The sequence below is a fragment of the Bos indicus x Bos taurus genome, chromosome 4 (assembly GCF_003369695.1).
Source record: "Bos indicus x Bos taurus breed Angus x Brahman F1 hybrid chromosome 4, Bos_hybrid_MaternalHap_v2.0, whole genome shotgun sequence".
Lineage (NCBI taxonomy): Eukaryota > Metazoa > Chordata > Mammalia > Artiodactyla > Bovidae > Bos > Bos indicus x Bos taurus.
The window spans coordinates 26,447,133-26,466,833 of NC_040079.1; the positions used below are offsets into that span (position 1 = coordinate 26,447,133).

General features: G+C 39.7%; 1 protein-coding gene across 7 annotated transcripts in view; it reads right to left on the minus strand.

Annotated features, from left to right (window-relative positions):
• AHCYL2 (adenosylhomocysteinase like 2) overlaps positions 1-19,701 on the minus strand; it is a 191,399-nt gene that overhangs the window by 38,668 nt on the left and 133,030 nt on the right. For 2 of the 7 annotated variants that reach the window (XM_027539022.1, XM_027539026.1), the window contains exons 2-4: positions 11,068-11,176; positions 2,548-2,691; positions 2,015-2,115 (exon numbers count right to left, since the gene is read on the minus strand). In XM_027539022.1, coding sequence (XP_027394823.1) covers positions 2,015-2,115; positions 2,548-2,691; positions 11,068-11,176 — 354 coding nt within the window. Of the gene's footprint in view, positions 1-2,014; positions 2,116-2,547; positions 2,692-11,067; positions 11,180-14,466; positions 14,491-14,574; positions 14,692-19,701 lie in introns of those variants that run through there. The other 5 variants (XM_027539021.1, XM_027539024.1, XM_027539023.1 and 2 more) reach the window with 4 other exon arrangements.

Consider the following 19,701-nt stretch of genomic DNA (forward strand, 5'->3'; position numbering starts at 1 on the left):
TCTGTGTCTTGAGGAATCTCTGCTGTTCTTAATAAGCAATGTGAATATGTAAGTGTTGCACTTAGGAGACAATCTTTCAGAAGTTAATCTAGCCATACAAGTGATCTGGATCTTATAAATCCTATAAAAGATTCCAGACAACTTCTCAATACACTAATTTCCTGTAGAGGTCTCATTAGGGTAGGCAACTTAATATGTATTATTACAGCTTTGATGATGACTCTAAGTCAGTGGTTCTCAACAAAGCAACTTTGGTAGACTATGGGGGCATTTTTGGTTGCCACAATAATTGGTAGGGGCGTGTTACTGGCATTTAGTGGGTATGGCCAAGGATCTTGACATTTTGAAAGTGTAGAACAGGGAGTTCCCTGGTGTTCCAGTGTCTAAGACTCCATGCTCCTGATGCAGGCGGCCAGGGTTCGATCCCTGGTCAAGGAACTAGATTCCACAGGCTACAACTAAAGATCCCACATGCCATAACTAAGACGCCTTGCAATCAAATAAATAAATAAATATTTTTTAAAAAAGAAAAGAAAGTATAGGACAGTCTCCTAGAGCAAAAAAAAAAAGAAAACAACAACAACAAAACCCATGCCATATCTGGTATGACTTTCAAATATGCCAATGAAAAGTTCGCATGAGTGAGAAACTTATTTATACTGATCTGAATTTAGAACTTTATTCCACTTTACATATCAACACAAATATGGCTGTAGTTTTAATATAAGAATGCAAGGAAAAAAAAAAAAAAAGAATGCAAGAGTTTTCCCAAGAATGCAACAAATGTATAAATCAAGAGAAAACACATACTTTATATTGTTGTTGTTATTCAGAAATTATACAAAAAGTTGTTTATAATTTCATAAAATTATATAATCTGGCAATATTGCTCTGATACTCTGGAACCAGTAACACCTTTCTATTATATACATTTATATCACTCATTCTATACATTTATATCACTCATTCAAACAATGCTATAAGTACAATTATCTGACTATACTTGTACCCAAGCACTTACATACTGAAATATGTTATTTTATTATAAGTTACTTTCCTTTTAATAGTAAAAAATAAATGTAAAACCTTACTGAAATATTCTTCTTTCATATTTCAGTAAGGTTTTACATTTATTTTTTACTATTACATGTACTTAGCTATGTTATGTCTGAATTTCATTTCAAAAAATACAGGGGCACTGCAAGCTATTTTTTAATGAAAAGGGGTTCATTTAATCTGATAAAGGTAAAAATTATGGATCTAAACCCATCATGGTAACCCCAGTTCCCTTCCAGGACTGGTGGGGCATGAGCATGTGATCCAGTTCTGCTCAATGACATGACAGAGTGTTCTGGAGGACCTCTGGGAGAGGTTTCCTTGCTCTTGGGAGAGAGGAAGAAACGGTCCTTCTTCCTCTTCATGTCCATCTGGGATGGCTTATAGAGCTGTCACCATCTTGTTATCAGCCTGAGGATAAAGTGAGCACAGAGAGAAGGCAGCTCCAGAAGAATCACAGACAGGTGAAACTGGAGCCCTGAGAGCCTTCTCCTGAAGCCCACCTTGCCTCTGGACTTCTAGCTATGTAATGTAATGAGTTCCTTTATGCATAATCCAGGTTGAATCAGGTTTTCTCTTATTTGCAGCTGAAAGGAGCCTACACAGAGATGCCGTCTAGAAATGACACTGAAAGGGAAGGCAGGGGCAAGCAGTAGAGAACAATGGAGAAAGAAAAAGTATGGGAATCAGATATGTTGAAGTTTAAATCTTGATTCTGTGGTTTACTAGCTGTATAACATTGGACAAATGTTATACAGCTAGTAAACTTCAACTCCCTGAGCCTCAGCTTCCTCATTTATAAAATGGAAACAGGAATATGTGTTTTTAGAAGGCCATTATGAGGGTTAATGAACTAACACTCGTTAAGCTTTTAACCTAATGCTTGGCACGGTGCAAGCCCTCAATAGCTGGTGGCTATTATTAACTACTGTTACTTGGAGAAAGGAAAAGGACTCACAGCAGTCTGGGCAGTGATGTGTGTGCAACCCACAATCTTGGCGCCGGCCAAAGGTTTCTCTCCTTGAGCTCTCTTCCGCAAAGCCATCAGTGCTGGCATTTCTGAAAAGACCCAATACATACACAGCAATATTAGAGAAGGGGGATGAGAGGCAAAGAATAATTCTCTTAAGATAAGACCCTTCCCGATCAGGTTCTCTGTTATACTAGTTTTGGGTCTCTCAAAGGATCAAGATGCTGATTTTTCTGTTATAAGGGATTTTCAGAGGTAAATACTCCAGTGTTTGATTCATGTATCTCAGTCCCCTCATCTAGTGTCTCTCCCCTCTTCTTTGTACGGGGGTTCCTTCTAGACCCACTAGAGTTTACTCCCTCTCTACGGTGTTTTCTGAACTCGTATCTCTTTTGTTATAAGTTTCCTTCAAAATCACACTGACATTTCACAAACTACTAGACCCCAGGATGTAAAAGGGAATTAACATAGACAAAAAGACATAGGCAACTCAAGAAGAAAAAGGCGGTTGCTTTCATTACCTTGCTCAGCAATTTCAATTTCTCTTCGTCCAAACTCTGCCTGTTTGATGTTCTTGACACAGAAGTCACTGTTCCCCTTAGAGTTCTTTTGCTGTTTGTCTCTAGGAGAGGTCTCATCATCAGAGCTATCTGTATATGAAGCCGCTGGAAAGACAGAATAAAATACCTTCAGGGGAAAAAATGGCTTCCTCCCTAACCCCAAACCATGGAGTGAACTGAGGCTCTTTGGCAATCAGCACCTTGTAAATGTACACGTTTAGGAAGCACTTAAGTGGCACTGAGGAACTGTCTCAGTCATCACCTATCCACAGTCATCACCTGTGGAAAGTGCTATCCACAGGTCAGAAAAGGAAGCTGAGAGAGGTTGCCAAAGATATTCCCCCTGGGTAGCATTAACTTAAACTGCGGCTAACTTTATCTTCAGAACATGCACAGGTTCTTGAAAATGAAGAAAGAGGCTATTCCATGGTAGCAATAGCTTCAAAGTCTTAATTCAGGATGATGGTGATTAACCTATAGGTTTATGGGATCCTAGCTACCCTTCTCTGTTTGCTGCCTAAACACTGATGTAATTTGTGTTTTAGTACAGTAGCTGAACAGATAAGACCTAGAAAACAAGGAACCCATGAGAAAATAATTAAGAACCACACAAAAAGTGCTTGGCTGACAAAACAGGGCCTTCTTTTTCAAGACTGGCTCTGATGAGGCTGAACTGTGCCTGTAGACCCAATTAGACATTGACAATGAAATATTCAGTATGCTCTCCCTTCTTGCTGGCCTTAGTGGGTCCAGCATTAGGCATCTGCGATTCCCAAAGAAGCAGATAAATCCTCCTTCAGTGTAATTAAATGCTCTAATGACTAAGCGATTTAGCAATATACACTAGAGGGTGGAAGGTCTAAGACTTCTGACTGTGGCTAACAGGCAGCTGTTGCTCTTCCCACGTTTGAGGTCTTTTTAGTCTTCATAGAATTCTGTAGTTACTAATCATTGGCTGGATGATTTGAAGTAATTTCTTTCTTTGATTTACATTTAAGTTCCTGAGGATTGTTTCTTTCTAAGTAGTCCTCAAGGTTTTGGGGTGGGGGGACATAAAGCACTGTCTATATAATATAAAGCATTACACATTTCTCAGTGAGATAAGAAGTACTTTCACTTTTATGGGAAGAAAGCTGCAAAAGTTCAGAGCTCCTAGGGTTGCCTGATCTGCTTATATCCAGAGATTATGGCATTTCTAGGATTTCTTAGCAAAGGGTCTATCTCTGGGAGGGCTGGAAAAGGCAAGTCTGACCTTGCCCAGTTAATCAAGCATGGTGCTACAGAATGTTTGGGCAGCAGGGACCCAAGTATCTCTCTTGGAGCTGGAAAACTGCCCTAGAGCAAAGTCCTAACACAAAGCAACAAGAATGAACATGGGCACCAGGGGAGGTGAGAGAATTAGTAAATCCCCAAAGGGATTTTTGTTCTTGAAAGGAGCTAATCTGTACAAAAAGTTTATGGTTCTCCCTCCTAGGGAGTAAGAGCTCAAAGTACCTTTGGCAACAGAGCCCAGAGACAGTTCCCTGGGCAGTCATCTGTTTCACCAATCAATACTCAGAAACGGCTTATGAGTTAGAAGCTTAAGGGAACCAAGCTTCTGCCCTCTGAGAGAAGAAAGATAAATATAGCCATCCTAATCCTGATCCAAGTGTATAGAAAAGTTGCTTTTGAAAGAAAGTGTTCACATTCATAATACCCTGAAATGTCAAATCCTTTTCCAGAGCCATGATGATTTTTATGCTCTTTATTTGTTCTGGAGTCAGAGAAACTTTGCTCTGGTTCTGGGTATATAAAGCGGAGGTGAAAACAGGATCTGGTGGCTAATTCATTCATGTTTTCAGTCACGCACTCAATCAATTTTTATTGTGCATCTACTGTGTCTCCACAGTCTACGTGCTGGAGATACAAGATGGATATGGATTGTCTTTGCTTTCACAGGGTTTTCAGTCTAGTAGGTGAGTCAGACATGAAATAACTAATTACAGAATTATTTATTTAGAATTCTTCTTTCCATGTGGTTGCAATATGTGCTACGAAAAAGACTATATAAAAGGCAGACATGATTTGTCAGAGTCAAGTTGTTGAGAAGATTAAATAAAATAATGTAAGTAAAGTGCCTACTGCAATACTTGGCATAAAGTAATTCAGCATGCAGTCAATGATACTTGATATTATCACTAGGTTTTGTACATATTTTTAAAGCACTAGTTTTCTAGTGCATGCATGATCAGTTGTGTCTGACTCTTTGAAATCCCATGGACTGTTGCCTGCCAGGCTCCTCTGTCCATGGAATTTTCCAGGCAAGAATACTGAGTGGGTTGCCATTTCCTACTCCAGGGATCTTCCTGACCCAGAGATCAAACTTGCATATCTTGTGTCTCCTGCACTGGCAGGTGGCTTCTTTATGCTTTTATTCACTGCTGCTGCTGCTGCCAAGTCGCTTCAGTTGTGTCCGACTCTGTGCGACCCCATAGACGGCAGCCCACCAGGCTTCCCGTCCCTGGGATTCTCCAGGCAAGAACACTGGAGTGGGTTGCCATTTCCTTCTCCAATGCGTGAAAGTGAAAAGTGAAAGTGAATTCGCTCAGTTGCGTCGGACTCTAGCGACCCCATGGACTGCAGCCTACCAGGCTCCTCCGTCCATGGGATTTTCTAGGCAAAAGTACTGGAGTGGGGTGCCATTGCCTACAAATATAAAATCTTTCAGGGTCCTTACTTAGCTTTAGGATTTTGAATGGGAAAGGAATGACATACATACAATATTATTCAGCAGTTTCTTTTTTTCTACCTCCATCATCTATCAGTTTTACCCAAGCAGCAGGTGGTTGGCTGGCAGGGATAATAAAGGTTGAGAGTGCAGTCCTACTCTATCTAGAATAGCTCTCCTCTCCTATGCTTCTTTGGCTTTTAAGGATGAGCCAGGTGGGAAAAGTCAACCAAACAGCAACAAAACCTCCAAAATTCTTCTTTCAGAGAAGTACTCAAAATTTTTCCAACTCAAAGAAAAAAATTATTATACCATTTCCTTTTCTAAAAGAAAAAAAAATGGTATTTTCTTAACAGTTGTCAACCGGTTATAGTTCAACCACTGTTTTTCTTTGAACCAAAATGGATTTGTTTTCAAAGAGCCCTTCATACAGATCTTTGTTGTCTAGACTGTGCTAATATGTGAATGCAAGCAAAATGGCCGACAAACCTGGACTTAGAGAGGGTTATTTTTGCAAACACAGCGGAAAGATTATTCCTGAACTAGCACAACATTTATTTTTTGAATTTATAACTCATTTCTGTCAGTATATTTAATAGCATATTCATGAAAATAGTTGAGATAGCATTCAAAATTCTTCCTAGGAAAATTTAGAGAAATTCAACACACATGTACACATATCCTTAAACAGCTTCTAAAGCATTTGTAATTGTCAGCACACTCTGAAGCGCAGGGTCATAATTTAATTAAAAAATGAACAACTGATAAGATAATAACCTAGTGAAGTATAGGTCTGAGACCTAAGCTTTTATTTCACTTCTAATTGGTTAAGTGACCCATTTTCAATTTATCCAACCACAAAATAGGAGGTATAACACATCCTCTCTCTCCCATGCTCTCCCTTTCCCCTAATTCCCTTCAGAAGAATCTTATGAATAAATGAGATAATCACAAAAGAAGGGTTCAGTTTCTAGATGGAAAAGTAATACAAAGTACAAAATAACTTTATCATGAGATGTTCTGTTTCATGATATCTTAGGACCAAAACATAATTTGGTGAATCACTCATCCACAACTGACCCCATGGAACATGCATATATATGTTCTATGGCTCAGGCTGATGAAGCCTTTCCCCCCAGCAGCTGTGATATTGTGGGTTACTGCCAAGAGAAGAAGAGACTCCTGGTCAAATTGGTCCTATTACACTATTTTAAATCAGGCAGTTCCTCCTGGGCCCAGTCTAGTCACTTGGTAACTGAATAATAGTAATGACCTGTGTGTCAACGTGCTGCAGATTTCACTGATGAATAACTTTGGAAATATTTGAAAAGCCAGGTTAGCAGCCAAAATACAGAGCAACAAAACTTTGTTATTTGGAAAAAATCTGAAAATACTTCAAGCTTTAGAAAAACCAGTTACTATGAACTAAGGGACTTTAGTCCTCTTTCCTTATCCTTAACCAATTAACTCACTGCAAAGACAGCTTTTTCAGAAATATATCACCGAGAATCATTTGACTTTCCAGAAAAGTCGCTTCTATTCATTTTTTTTACAAGGGTTTTTCACTTACAGAAAGTTTTTAGAAGTCATTTTTTTATAAAATAATTTCAAGGACTAATACAGCCCTTTTCAACATAGGTTCCACTAGAATTAAGCCCTACTGTCTTGAAGCATCCATTGAATATATGAATAAACTTCTCTCCTATATATCTAGATAGGAACTAGTTATGAACCATCCTTTTCTATGTTCTGCACTTCACAGGAGGAACCCAGTTGAAAAGGCTGGAAGGCGTTCCTAAATAAAACTTAATATTAGGATCATTAGGAAGGGAGAATTGGCCACAACCTTAGTAAGACTTTAAGTATCTTCAGCAAAACAAGCACTTTGGATAGGAAGGTACCTTTTTTTGAAATGTCATAAAACTTCTTCTAACTTTTCACATACATGGAGTTTACCAGAGGTCTATTTCCTTCACAGGGATGTCAAGTAGTATAATAAGAACGTCTCTGGACACCCTTCCCCAGTGTTTATTTGTTGAGCACCTCTCATGTGTCAAACACAGTTCTAAGTGCTGGGAAGAGAACAACACAAAAGAGATAAAAATCTCTGCCCTCATGGATCTCATATTCAAGTAAGGGAAGAAAGACACAATAAATTATATGTTATATGATAATAAGTGCTATGGAGAAAAACAGAGAAGGAAAATTTGATGACAGGGAGTATTGGGTGGGGTGACTATACAATTTTAAGAGTATCCAGGATAGGCCTCAATGAGAAGATGATCTTTGATTAAGAACAGAAATGAAGGAGGCAAGATACACAGTGAGGGTATTTTAGAGCATTCCAGGCAGAGAAAATAGTAAGTGCAAAGGACTTAAGGCAGGAGAGTGCCCAGCATAACAAAATAACAGTTTCAAAATAACAGAAGGACAGCACAACTGGAGTGAAAAAACAGCTGAGGGAGGAGGGAAATTTGGAAAATTAGAGATGTGATTAGAAATACAACGTGAGGGTGGATGGTATAAGGCCTTGTAGGCCACTGTAAGAACTTTAGCCCTTTACTTAAGAGTGAGACTGGAAAGCCATTGGAAAGTTTTGAGCTAAGAAGTGACATGACCTGACTTATTTTTTAAAAAAAATGAATCTGGCTGCAGCATTGAGAACAGACTGAAGAGGGGCAAAGGCTGGAACTCAGCAATTCAGTTTTTAGGACATGGGAGGGTTGAGATATCTGTAAAACATCCAAGTGAAAGGCCTGAACAGGCATTTGAATATCTGGGGCTAGTGTGCAGAGAAGAGATTTGGGCTAGATATAAAATTTGAAAATCAAACACCAATATGTGGTATTTAAAACTATGAGTCTGAATGAGTTCACCTGAGAAGAGATAAACAGAGAAGGGAAGAAGTCTAATCAATCAATCTTTGGGGCTTTAATTGACTATAGAAACTAACATTGCTAAAGTATAACATATGCTGAGAATGGGTTCCAAGTTCTTATTGACATGCACTTGCGTATCTTCTCATATTTAGAAAGCTGTGAGTAATTCTGTTATTCCTGCTTTTCATCTGATGAGTATGAAGCTTTTTCTGTATCACCTCATTTAACTTTCCCACTGCCTCTGCTACAAGCATTGCAGGCGTCAAGAGTTTTCCCGGATCACACAACAAATCACACATTGATCAAAGCCTAGAAACTAGGTCTGTCCTAACTCCCAGTCCAAGACTCAAGGCAATAGGCAGCCCCATCCATAGTTTGTTTAAAAGGGTTTGGCAACTGCTCATGTGGAAATAAGACAAGGTAACAGTGTGTGTGTGTGACACAGCTGCAAAAAAAAGGGAAACATAATCTTAGGTTTCATTCTAAAAGCACTGAGTTTATGGAAATAACACCTATTTTACAGAGAAGGCAATGGCACCCCACTCCAGTACTCTTGCCTAGAAAACCCCATGGACGGAGGAGCCTGGCAGGCTGCAGTCCATGGGGTCGCTAGAGTCAGACATTACTGAGTGACTTCACTTTCACTTTTCACTTTCATGCATTGGAGAAGGAAACGGCAACCCACTCCAATGTTCTTGCCTGGAGAATCCCAGGGACGGGAAGCCTGGTGGGCTGCCGTCTATGGGGTCGCACAGAGTCGGACACGACTGAAGCGACCTAGCAGCGGCAGCAGCATAGATTATTTTGGACTATACCTAGAACATTATATTCATAGGCATATATTTTTAAAAGGACACTTAGTCTGGAATATAACCAGATGAGGTTAACCAGGACAGTGGGATGGCCCCCAACTCAGACAACGAAAAATGAGGATTTTTATTTCTAAGTAAAACCTTTAAATCTCAGAGGCTGTATAAGAACTTACTGTGAGCAAAACTATTAGATTAAGAAAGGATCACCCTATAATCTAAAATGCTCCCAAGGAGGCCAGATAGCCATTTGTCAGGGACGCCACCAAGGCAATTCCCGCATTCAGTGGGAAGTGAATAACTGATCTTTATTTTCCAAGTTCCAGGATGGTTTTACTCCATGCTCCTGAACTTAGTATCCTTAAAGGAATACATAAGGTTTTACTACAGAAATGGCAATGTCACATAGTTCAATCTAAAAGGTCTGACTTTCCCAGGCTGACATGAGCCAGTATCACTCACCAATGAGCAATACCAGGCAAATATATGTTCACTTAGAAACTAAGGGCGTCAAACTCACTCTTCCCTACGTACATCAGTTCAGTTCAGTAGCTCGGTTGTGTCCGACTCTTTGCGACCCCATAGACTGCAGCATGCCAGGCCTCCCTGTCCTTCACCAAATCCTGGAGTTTACCCAAACTCATGTCCATTGAGTCAGTGGTGCCATCCAACCATCTCCTCCTCTGTCATCCCCTTCTCCTCCTGCCCTCAATCTTTCCCAGCATCAGGGTCTTTTCAAATGAGTCAGCTCTTCACATCAGGGGGCCAAAGTACTGGAGTTTCAGCTTCAACTGAAACTACCTACCTATCCCTACGTACATAGACACTTTGTAATTATCTTCCCTGCATATGGGGCTTCTGTGAGAAGGTTTTCTCTGCAGGAGCATAGTTGGAAATACAGATCCAGTGCGTAGGGAAGAGATTGAGCTGGAGTTAAATTGAGTACTGTTACTGTTTAATTTCAATTTTTAGATAACATGAACAAACTCAAGTGTTTAAATTGTACATACTCTTTTTTATAATTTACATTTTCACAATTATTACAATTTCCAGAGGTTTATTACCTGGCTCATGAATTTTCAACAGCTATTAAAAATTATTTAATTTATTTAATTATGTATCATTCTGCTGGCTCTTTCAGCAGAATAAGATAGTTACAAAATTCAGTAATCCCTAGGGATTTACATTCTGTGCTTTATATTATTCAGTTATGTGGGGAGAAACATAAAAAAAGAAATGCTAATATTAAGAGTGTAAATAACAATTTACGCAACCTAAAAGTTACAGTGTCTCAAACAAGCTTTCTTCAACTTTACAAATACTACTTTCCTATTTGTGTGAAAAACAAAATTTTAGGTCACGATGAAAATTTTCTAACGAATATTACTATTTATAATGTAAGAGGTAATTAGGGCAAACATTCAGCTTCCTACCACATTCCTACATAAGAGCAAAATAAAATGGCTCCAGATTAGATCAGACACATACTTGGCACTGCTGCATAAATGGTTACTGCTGACAAGTGATTCACAAATTAATACTCATCTGACATTAAATGGTAACTCAGGCCTAGGATCCATGTATTGGACTTAACTCACTGCCAAGGAAGGAAGGAGTAACAAACAATACAATGTTCCGGCTTAGAAGAGAAAGTGAAGGGCTCTTCACTAGCTGCAGTGATTTCACTGTTTCTCAGGGCATTTAAGATTTCCCAGTTGGAAGGATGAAGAAGCCCTCTTTCATTTTCAAAGAGTAGAAAAAACACAAGTGTTCACACATGCTGCTCAGTGAAGGTCAAGGGTGAGCAACATATCCTCACCCTCTGAATACATCAGACTCAGTTTCCTTAATCACCTTCTTCTGTCTTAACTGGAAGAGCATGCCTCTATTAAGCTCCACTCTGCATCCCCAAGAGAAACCTAAAGATTTCACCTAGAATTTTGGTCTAAATTTCAACTGAGAATGAAAGTGTTTATGCCAGAGCACAGGCTTTGATTGTGCTTAATTAGCCTTAGATAGACGGGAGGGTCCATTGATCATACTTAATTAGCCTCCACAGGTGGGTCCAGAGCAGTTCAGTCCTCACCTGAGCTGTAGCTGTCAGTCGATGACTGGGAAATCGAACGAGACAGAGAGCGACGTCCAATTTTGGTGGGACGTTTATTGAATTCTTGCTTCTGATCAGCAAATTGGATCTGCTAAGAGAAAGAACTCTAGTTACGTAAAGGAAAAGAACATCCATTTTGAGATACCAAATCAATGCTTGCATTATAGGATCTTACCTTCCCTCACAGCTGATCTGTTTGTATTGACCCACATATGGAATCTTAAGAGACTCGTTGGAGAAAATGATTTTTCATTCTTCTCTGTTTCTATCAAGTTTAAATCCTTGAACCACTCTCTGACTATGTATCTTTTGCGATAAAAGGGAGAATGGGATATTCTGATTAAAATAAATGGTTAGAAAGCTGAGTCATACTCAGCAATCCTTTCTATAGTGTCACTGAAAATTAAAGCTGGAAAGAATCATTGAGACTACCTATTACAATCTTCAGGCTTCCCAGGTGGCTCAGCAGATAGAATCCACCTGCCAAGCAGGAGATGCCATTGACTTGGGTTCAATCCCTGGGTAGGGAAGATCCCCTGGAGTAGGAAATGGCAGTCCACTCCAGTATTCTTGCCTGGAGAATTCCATGGACACAGGAGGCTGGTGGACTACAGTTCATGGGCTGCAAAGAGTTGGACACAACTGAAGCTACTGAGCACAGACATACACATTCCAACCTTTTAAGATATGAAACTATAAGATTAAGAAAGGTAGAGTGACGTGCCTTAAGATTCTCAGGAAACAGTATGGTATAAAGAAAAAAAAAAAAGCTTTCTATTCATACAGACCTTTCTGGAACTGCATTCAAACCCTGGTTATGCCACTCATTAGCTGTATGATGTTCATCAGGATGTTTTGTGACCCCCATTCTTCTCATAAATACAACAAAGATGAAAGTATTTTGAAAGTTCTAGAGAGGGTTATACAAAACAATGTATGTAAACTGTGAAACTCAGCAGGAGATTCAATTCATCCCTGGCTCCCCAACTCCCACCCCTACAAATCTTCTGTTCTTGTAACTACTGCAGGTAGTCATTTTAACTTTTCAAAGGCTTTCTAAAATGCATCAATTAGCTTTTCAGTACTAATAAGTAAACATTAATTTATTATTTTTAATGTTTGGTATCACAATAAACTAAAAGCTACAAAGTTGATAACTTATTAACTATAACAGATGTAGGAGTAGATAACTAGACTGAATATGTATAAACCTCAATACTCCAGAGGTTGCATTTTGAACAATATCTAATAATGACTTTCTTGCAATTTTATCTTTTTCTCCTACTGTTGGAAGTTCCAGCTGATACTTTATAACACTTTACAAGTCAAAGTTTGTATCATTAAGCAAATATCTTTTCTTTTTCTATTTCCCTAATTGAATGTTTGCATAATTGCTTACATTATTCTGGATCCAACTGGCATGGAGGTGGGGAAAATCAAAGATCTGCCAACTGATTCTGCCTTTCCTGGTAAAAAAGATGGTTGCTTACATGAAAGCAACAACTATTGGCTACATTTCCTGCATTTAGAGATAACTATTGAGTCATTTGAGTATTCAGACCAAGGCCAAATCAACTAGTATGCCTTCTAGGGGAATTCATAGCACTGTCATAGCTATTGTTGTTCAGTTGCTCAGTCGTGTTTGACTCTTTGGACTGCAGCACACCAGGCTTCCCTGTCCTTCACTATCTCTGGAAGCTGTTCATAGCTTTAACAACCAATAAAGCCGGCATAGTACTTTAGAGTTTGCAAATTGTTTACAGCAACAGGAAAATTCACTAGGTTAGAAGCATTTCCCAAAATGAAAAATAGCGAAATTAATTATTTTACTAAAATAGCAATTTATTCCAAAAAGAGAAAGTGCTCTTTCTATGCACTCCCATGTAATGTACATGAACTCCCATCTACTTCTATCATTGTACAAACTAGGCTCCATAAAGGCAGGAGCTATGTATATTACTCGTCCTTATATCCTCAGACACAAACCCCTGACATAACAGTCAACCTTGTGTCAAAACAATGAACCTTACCCTATCTTCACAGTCTGTACTTGACTGAATATTAAGTAACCATAAATCAAGTCTAAAGTTAAAAGAATTAAGGGGAAAACAAAAGTCAGGAAGGGGAGGAATGTGAGTAAGAAGATGAGGAGGGGAGTAGCAGTCAAACTCAAAACCTTGGCTTCCATTTCACCAACCTTGTTCAAGACAATGATATATCTTTTTCTTTTTTAGAAGCCCATCAAGTAAAATGAGTCGTCATTGACTTTCCAAAGGCTACGATGAGTCATTAATTTCAGCAGAGCCTACTTTTAAAAAAGTAGGACAGACAGACCAGACCCTGCCTTAGATATATACCACCCCCTCCCATTCGCACACCACCAGTGGGGGCCACTCTACTTCTCTAGATTTGTAGGATTGCAGAGGGTGGGCACACATCCATTTGTTGTTTAGTCACTAAGCAATGTTCAACTCTTTGTGACCCTGTGGACTGTAGCCTGCCAGGCTCCTCCATCCATGGGATTTCCCAGGCAAGAATACTGGAGAAGGTTGCCATTTCCTATTCCAGGGGATCTTCCTGACCCAGGGATCGAATCCCAGTCTCTTGTGTCTCGAGCACTGGCAGGCAGAGTCTTTACCGCAGAGCCTTCAGAGAAGCCACATACTCATTTACCCCAACAACATAGCCATCTAGCTGCACCATTATCTTAAACCAGTTTCCTTAAATTGAGTTCTCTCCTCTATTAAGCTCCTCACTACTTACAGTACTTCCTCCCACCTAGGTCACATTTCGGCTTTTTTTTTTTTTTTTTGGCCACACCTTGCATGGGATCTTAATTCCCTGATCAGTGATGGAAACTGTGCCCCCTGAAATGCAAGTGCGGAGCTCTAACCCCTGGCCCCCACTAGCCCACCAGAGAATTCTTGAGTTCAGGTTATTTTGGACACTAAACATCAGGCTGTGTAGGCTTTCTCCACTCAGAGACATAGGGGTCTAAATCTTGTTACTCGTCAGACACTGACCTCAAGTTTCTTTAAGACAGAAGAACATTAGAAAGAGGCTAACCACTTATATAAAATAAGCTATATAATTTCCCCAAGAAATAAATGTTTATCTTTTACTGACAACCCATTATCCCTGGTGCCCACCTCCCATCAATAGTTAGAGTGCCATTACATTTTTCACCCTTACTTGTAATACAGTAATCTCCCTACCCTAGTTGGGGTACCCTGGTAGATTCTACCTCTAACTCTTCTACCTTAACTGAAATCAAAAAGTCCTTTACAGGACCCCTCCTTATCTGTTTCAGAGAAGACTGACTCATTCCAACAGGCTTCAAGGCAAGGAAGGGAAAGAGGTTGTAGAGGAGCAGCTCACCTTATGCCAGAAGAAGGGACGAAAGCAGGAAAGAAGGGGAAAAGCAACTGGCCTTTTACAATAGTGGCTATAGCGGCAGCAAGACTGTAAATAAGAACTTAGCCTCACCTGGGCTTTAATCCCAGAGTTGCCATTGACAATGTATTTCTTCTTGCTGCTCAGCATAATGACATTATCAGCCCTACAGCCACCTCTCCAGTCCAGGGACCCTTGTGGCTAGGCCTTTAAACTTTCCTCATCAGCAATTCTGTTGGCTCTGGTTCCAGCTAGTTCTGTATGTGTGTGCGTGCGTGGTGGTGGTGGTGAGGGGGGGTTTGCCTTCCCTGGAAACCCTGAAGCAGCTCCAACAACCCCTCCAGCAGTAGGGCCCAATTTAATAAGGCATTTCTGTTAGTGGTTCATCAGCCATTCCTAATTCTGGTGGCTGTTTTGCTTTTATTATTTTTTTTCCCCTAAACACCTAATTACATGGATCCTCTGACCTCTAAACCTTAACAAGTCCCTTGACAAGGCCCAACTTGCACGCGCATAACAATAGCTTATTTATATAACTGGTGCACTTTTCTTTTGCCTGCTATAATTAACTTGCTAATTAGGTTCCTTTTTAACCTTACCTCCTCCTTTTCCAAGTCAGATGACTTTAGTTAACCTAGTCTCATTAGAAAAAAATTAACAGAGGCACTAAAAGCAGTGAGGAATTTATAAAAACGGTAAGAAAAAAAAATGGAGCCAAGTACTCAGGCAGGCCCTAACCTACACTCTGTGGCCTTCTGTTGGTCAGAGTGGGGACACTGGTTTCAGGTCTGTTACCAGGAAAATCAGCTTCCACAGACCAGTGCTTTACTCTTAACTGTGCACCTTTTTATGCAGGTTTTGACATCTTGTTTCTAGTCCCATCTGAGGAGCGTTGCTGATTAAGTGTCCGGTGATCTGCTTGCCTTTTTTTTGTCATTATCCCCATTGACAAATTAGGAAAATACAAATGTACTGAGAGAACAAATGATTTGCTTGAAGTCTCACAGCAAGCAAGGAGGACTAGAAAGTGAGCCTGTGTTTATGTCAGAGCCGAAGCTCGCTCTACTACACCAAACCCTGTGATACTGATCTGAAGATCAAAAACTTCCCTGGTCCTAATTCAGGGTGTACTCAGCCCCACCTCATTCCTCTTAATTTATCTTGCTGTGTTGTGCTTAGTTGTTCAGCTGTGTCCGACTCTGCAAATCCATGTACTGTAGCCTGCCAGGCTCCTCTGTCCGTGGGGACCCTCCAGGCAACAATAATGGAATGGGTTGCCATGCCCTCCTCCAGGAGATCTTTACAACCCAAGGATTGAACCCACAACTCCCACATTGCAGGCAGATTCTTGATCAGCTGAGCCACCAAGGAAGCCCTAATTTATCTTAGATTTATTTAAAATTACTCCTTAAATTTACTTTCTTATTGGATTAGGTTTCAGAAAGGATATCATCCCAGATTATCTTGAGGCTCTGATCAAACCACAGTTCTGAAATGGCTAAATCATATAAGAATCTGAAATCTAGCAGCCTTTTAATTAGCAACTTTGTCCAATGTCACTACCAAAAATTGAAATGGAAATTAAATGAACTCAAATACAGCTATTCACTGTCATCCACAACAATCTTGGTCTCTTATTCACAATTTCAGGAAATGAGATACACCAGTATTTTTCTGCTTGCTTGATGAGTTTCTAATCTGCTCCTCCTAACCAAGGATATGCACCCTAGTACACTCAGCTGGTTCCTCACTCAGATGAAAAGGAACTCCTGGTCTAATGCCTTACGTTTCTGGGCCTGAGCAAAGGGAGCTGCAGATCTACACCAAACACAACCAGAAGACATTTTAGATTACAATTACTGACAGGAAAAGCCTTACCACTTAACAAGTTTATTTACCAAAGTAATTCTCAAATTTTAGATACATCAAAATCACCTAGAGGGTTTATTAAAACACATTGCTAGGCCCTGCTCCAGAGCTTCTGATTTAGTGAATCTGGGTAGGGCCCAAGATTTTACATTTCTAACAAATTTCCAGGTGATGCTGATGCTACTGGCCTGGGGACCACACTTTAAGAACCACTGCTGGAACACTCCAAGCATGATTAAAGTCACCGTAATTCTTAACTCTCTCCTTAACCAACCATGTTATCCTACCTATGGCTGTAACCATGGAGCATATTCATAGGCAAAAAATGTTATTTCAAAGATCAGAGAAAGGAATGAGGTGATCCTTTCTTTATATACAACATAGGACATAAAGAGAACTGGATCTAATTCTGATTTCCACAAATTAAGTCTAAGAATAGATGATTAATGCATTAAAAAAAATCAGGACTCATGGGGAGGATAGAAGATTTATTTACCCTACAGAGGAGCACATCAAGAGAAACAAATTAATTCCTTTTCAAATACATAAAGTAGTACTACAACGAATGGTGATCAGTGGCGCTCTCTCTGTATCTCCATTTCTTAACATTTCTAGTACTGAACATCAGTAACCCTGATTTGTAAAATAAGAACAATAATACCTACTTTGTCTGTCTCAAGTGTGTGCTGTGAAAATAAAATAACGTATGTGAAAAGGTTTTGGAGGTGACACACTGGTACACAAATATAACATATTAACATTTCTATTTTTTTTAGAAATGTTCTAAAATCCATGGACTCTTCACCTAGAGTCCATGGATGTCCAGATGCTCTAAAACAGAATATGAAAAGTTTGTGTGTCTATTTTCCTGGGGAGTGGGTCCACAGTTTTCATCAGTTTCTCAAGTGGGTCTCTGCTTTAAGTGTCAATTTTGATCCAGAGTTACAGTGAAACTACCTCTACTATCATTTAGCAGATACCTTAAAGGTTTTCGTCCCACTTCCAAGTAGATATGGTTCAAGCATTCTTAGAGACATTGCTCCCTTCCAAGCCAAATGAGCTGCTGGAACAAATTCTTCAACTATAAAAGGGATTACTTCTAGCCAAAAGAAAATCAGGTAACCAGCTGGCTGGGTACTCAATCAAGAAAGAGAATCAGATTTCCTACGGAAAAGTACTGGGTACTACGAAGAGCTTAAGTGGGAGGAGGAAAAATTAAGATGTAGAAACTTAAAAAAAGGTTACTGCTGATCTCCATGCTCATAAGAGAGGAGGTATTTTCACCTACCACTAGGGACTAAAAATTTCTCAGGGGAAGTGAAAATATATTAATAAGGACAATCTTTAAAAGGATGAGTTTCCCAATCTTTTAGCAGTAAAACTGCCTGAACAAGCTATATGAAAATAGCTGGGGAGCAGAGGCTCTAGCAGAAGTTTTCCAGTGACTGATGGAATAGTAACTCGAAGGTCTACTTGTCAAGTCTCAAGAATGTTCTTCAGATTTCGTCCTGGCTTATTCCCTGCTAGGAGTCAGAGATGTGAGTACTATCAGCTGCTGTTTGTGGTCTTGAGTCCTCTCTTCTGAGGGATATGCCAGTCCCTTTTTGCTACAGATCATTTTTAAGAAGGGAGGTATTATAATCCACCTTTTCTGCTAAATTTTCCCCCTGAAAGAAAGTTTGAGAGCCTTGTCATATTTCCTTCGGGGGCAAGGATAGTCCTCAGCAGAAAGTTCATTACGTTAATATGTAAACTGGAACATGAGTCATTTGTGAAAAGCTTTCTTCGATCAAAATTTTGACCCAATGTGAGAACTGGCACCAGGGTTTCCTCTTGGGGATTAAAAGGTACTCCAACATGTCACAGGTAAGGTCTGGAAATCTATAGGCAGTACGCTAGAGAATGCTCAGTGGCTCATTTTGGTGGCTAAGTAGATACTGGTGGCAGCCTAAAAGAAGCACTTCCAGACCAGGTCAGAAATGAACAACTGTGATATCTGAAAGCAAGCCTCAAGAGGTTAATCTCTAGCAAGGGAATAATTCAGAGGATAAAACTGAGTTATTGACGCCAAGCCCCTCCCAACTTTGTCTCATCATTGCTAAAAAAAAAAAAAAATCTACTGATCAAAGATATTTTCCTGATTTTTGAGAGACAGAGACCAGGAAATTGCTAAATAAAAGAGGTGCCATGTTGAAAACAAAGCAGAATTGTGCTTTATTAAAGAAAATTTTCTAAAAGCTGAGAATTCTTAGGTCGTATCTCTTGAGCAGTAGTCACAATAACTCCTTTAGGATAGTTATCCTGTTCAGGTAAATTAAGAGAAGGTGAGTAGGTGAAAGTCTAGTAGGAGCTCCTCTTGAGAAGATGTGCTTGGCAGGTAAGACAGCAAGGTGTATTATTTATGAGAATAAGAGTTACTGTAAAACTTGTGTTGACTGAGTTGACATACTAGTGTTCTGTGAAATTCTTCTGTAATATTCTCTTATAGAAGTAACAAAGGTTAATATCTTCATGCGGGCTCTCACTTAAGAAAACCAGAATTCCTATTTCCCCTTCTTGGTATCAGTGAATGGCTGGAAATTCAAAAGCAAACTTAAAAATCCAACTAGAGGGACTTCCCTGGTGGCCCAGTGGCTAGGACTCGGTGTTCCCAATGCAGGGGGCCTGGGTTCAATCCCTGCACAGGGAACTAGATCCCACACGGCACAACTAAAGACCCAGAGTAGCCAAATGAATAAAAATGTATATTCATAAAGAAATCCAACTAGAATTATTATTTGAATTTTTTCCCGTTATTCGAAAACACTATACTATTTGAAATAAGCTTGTGGATGGGTAGGATTTCTTTAGATCAAATGTTTTAAAACTGAGTACAGGGTTCTGGAACAACACTAAGAACAACAACAGGAATAACCCTAACAGAAATAATAACAGTTGGTATATGAATCGAAATGTGGGCTTATCAGTTGGGCCTCGGTTAGGTCTACTATATACTCAGACTCATTATTGGTGGTCACTTATGTAAGTCCACGATTCCATAAACATTGAAAAGAACTTGGAATGTGTTGAATATAGTCTATGCAGTTTTCAATAGGGAAATATATATACATTATACATATTTTATGGGGCTTCCCAGGTGGCGCTAGTGGTAAAGAATCCACCTGCCAATGCAGGAGATGCAAGTGACATGGATTTGATCCCTGGGTTGGGAAGATTCCCTGGAGGAGGGCATGGTAACCCACTCCAGTATTCTTGCCTGGAGAATTCCATGGACAGAGGAGGCTGGTGGGCTAAAGTCCATGGGGTCGTAAAGAGTTGGATACGACTGAAGCAACTTGGCATGCACACATA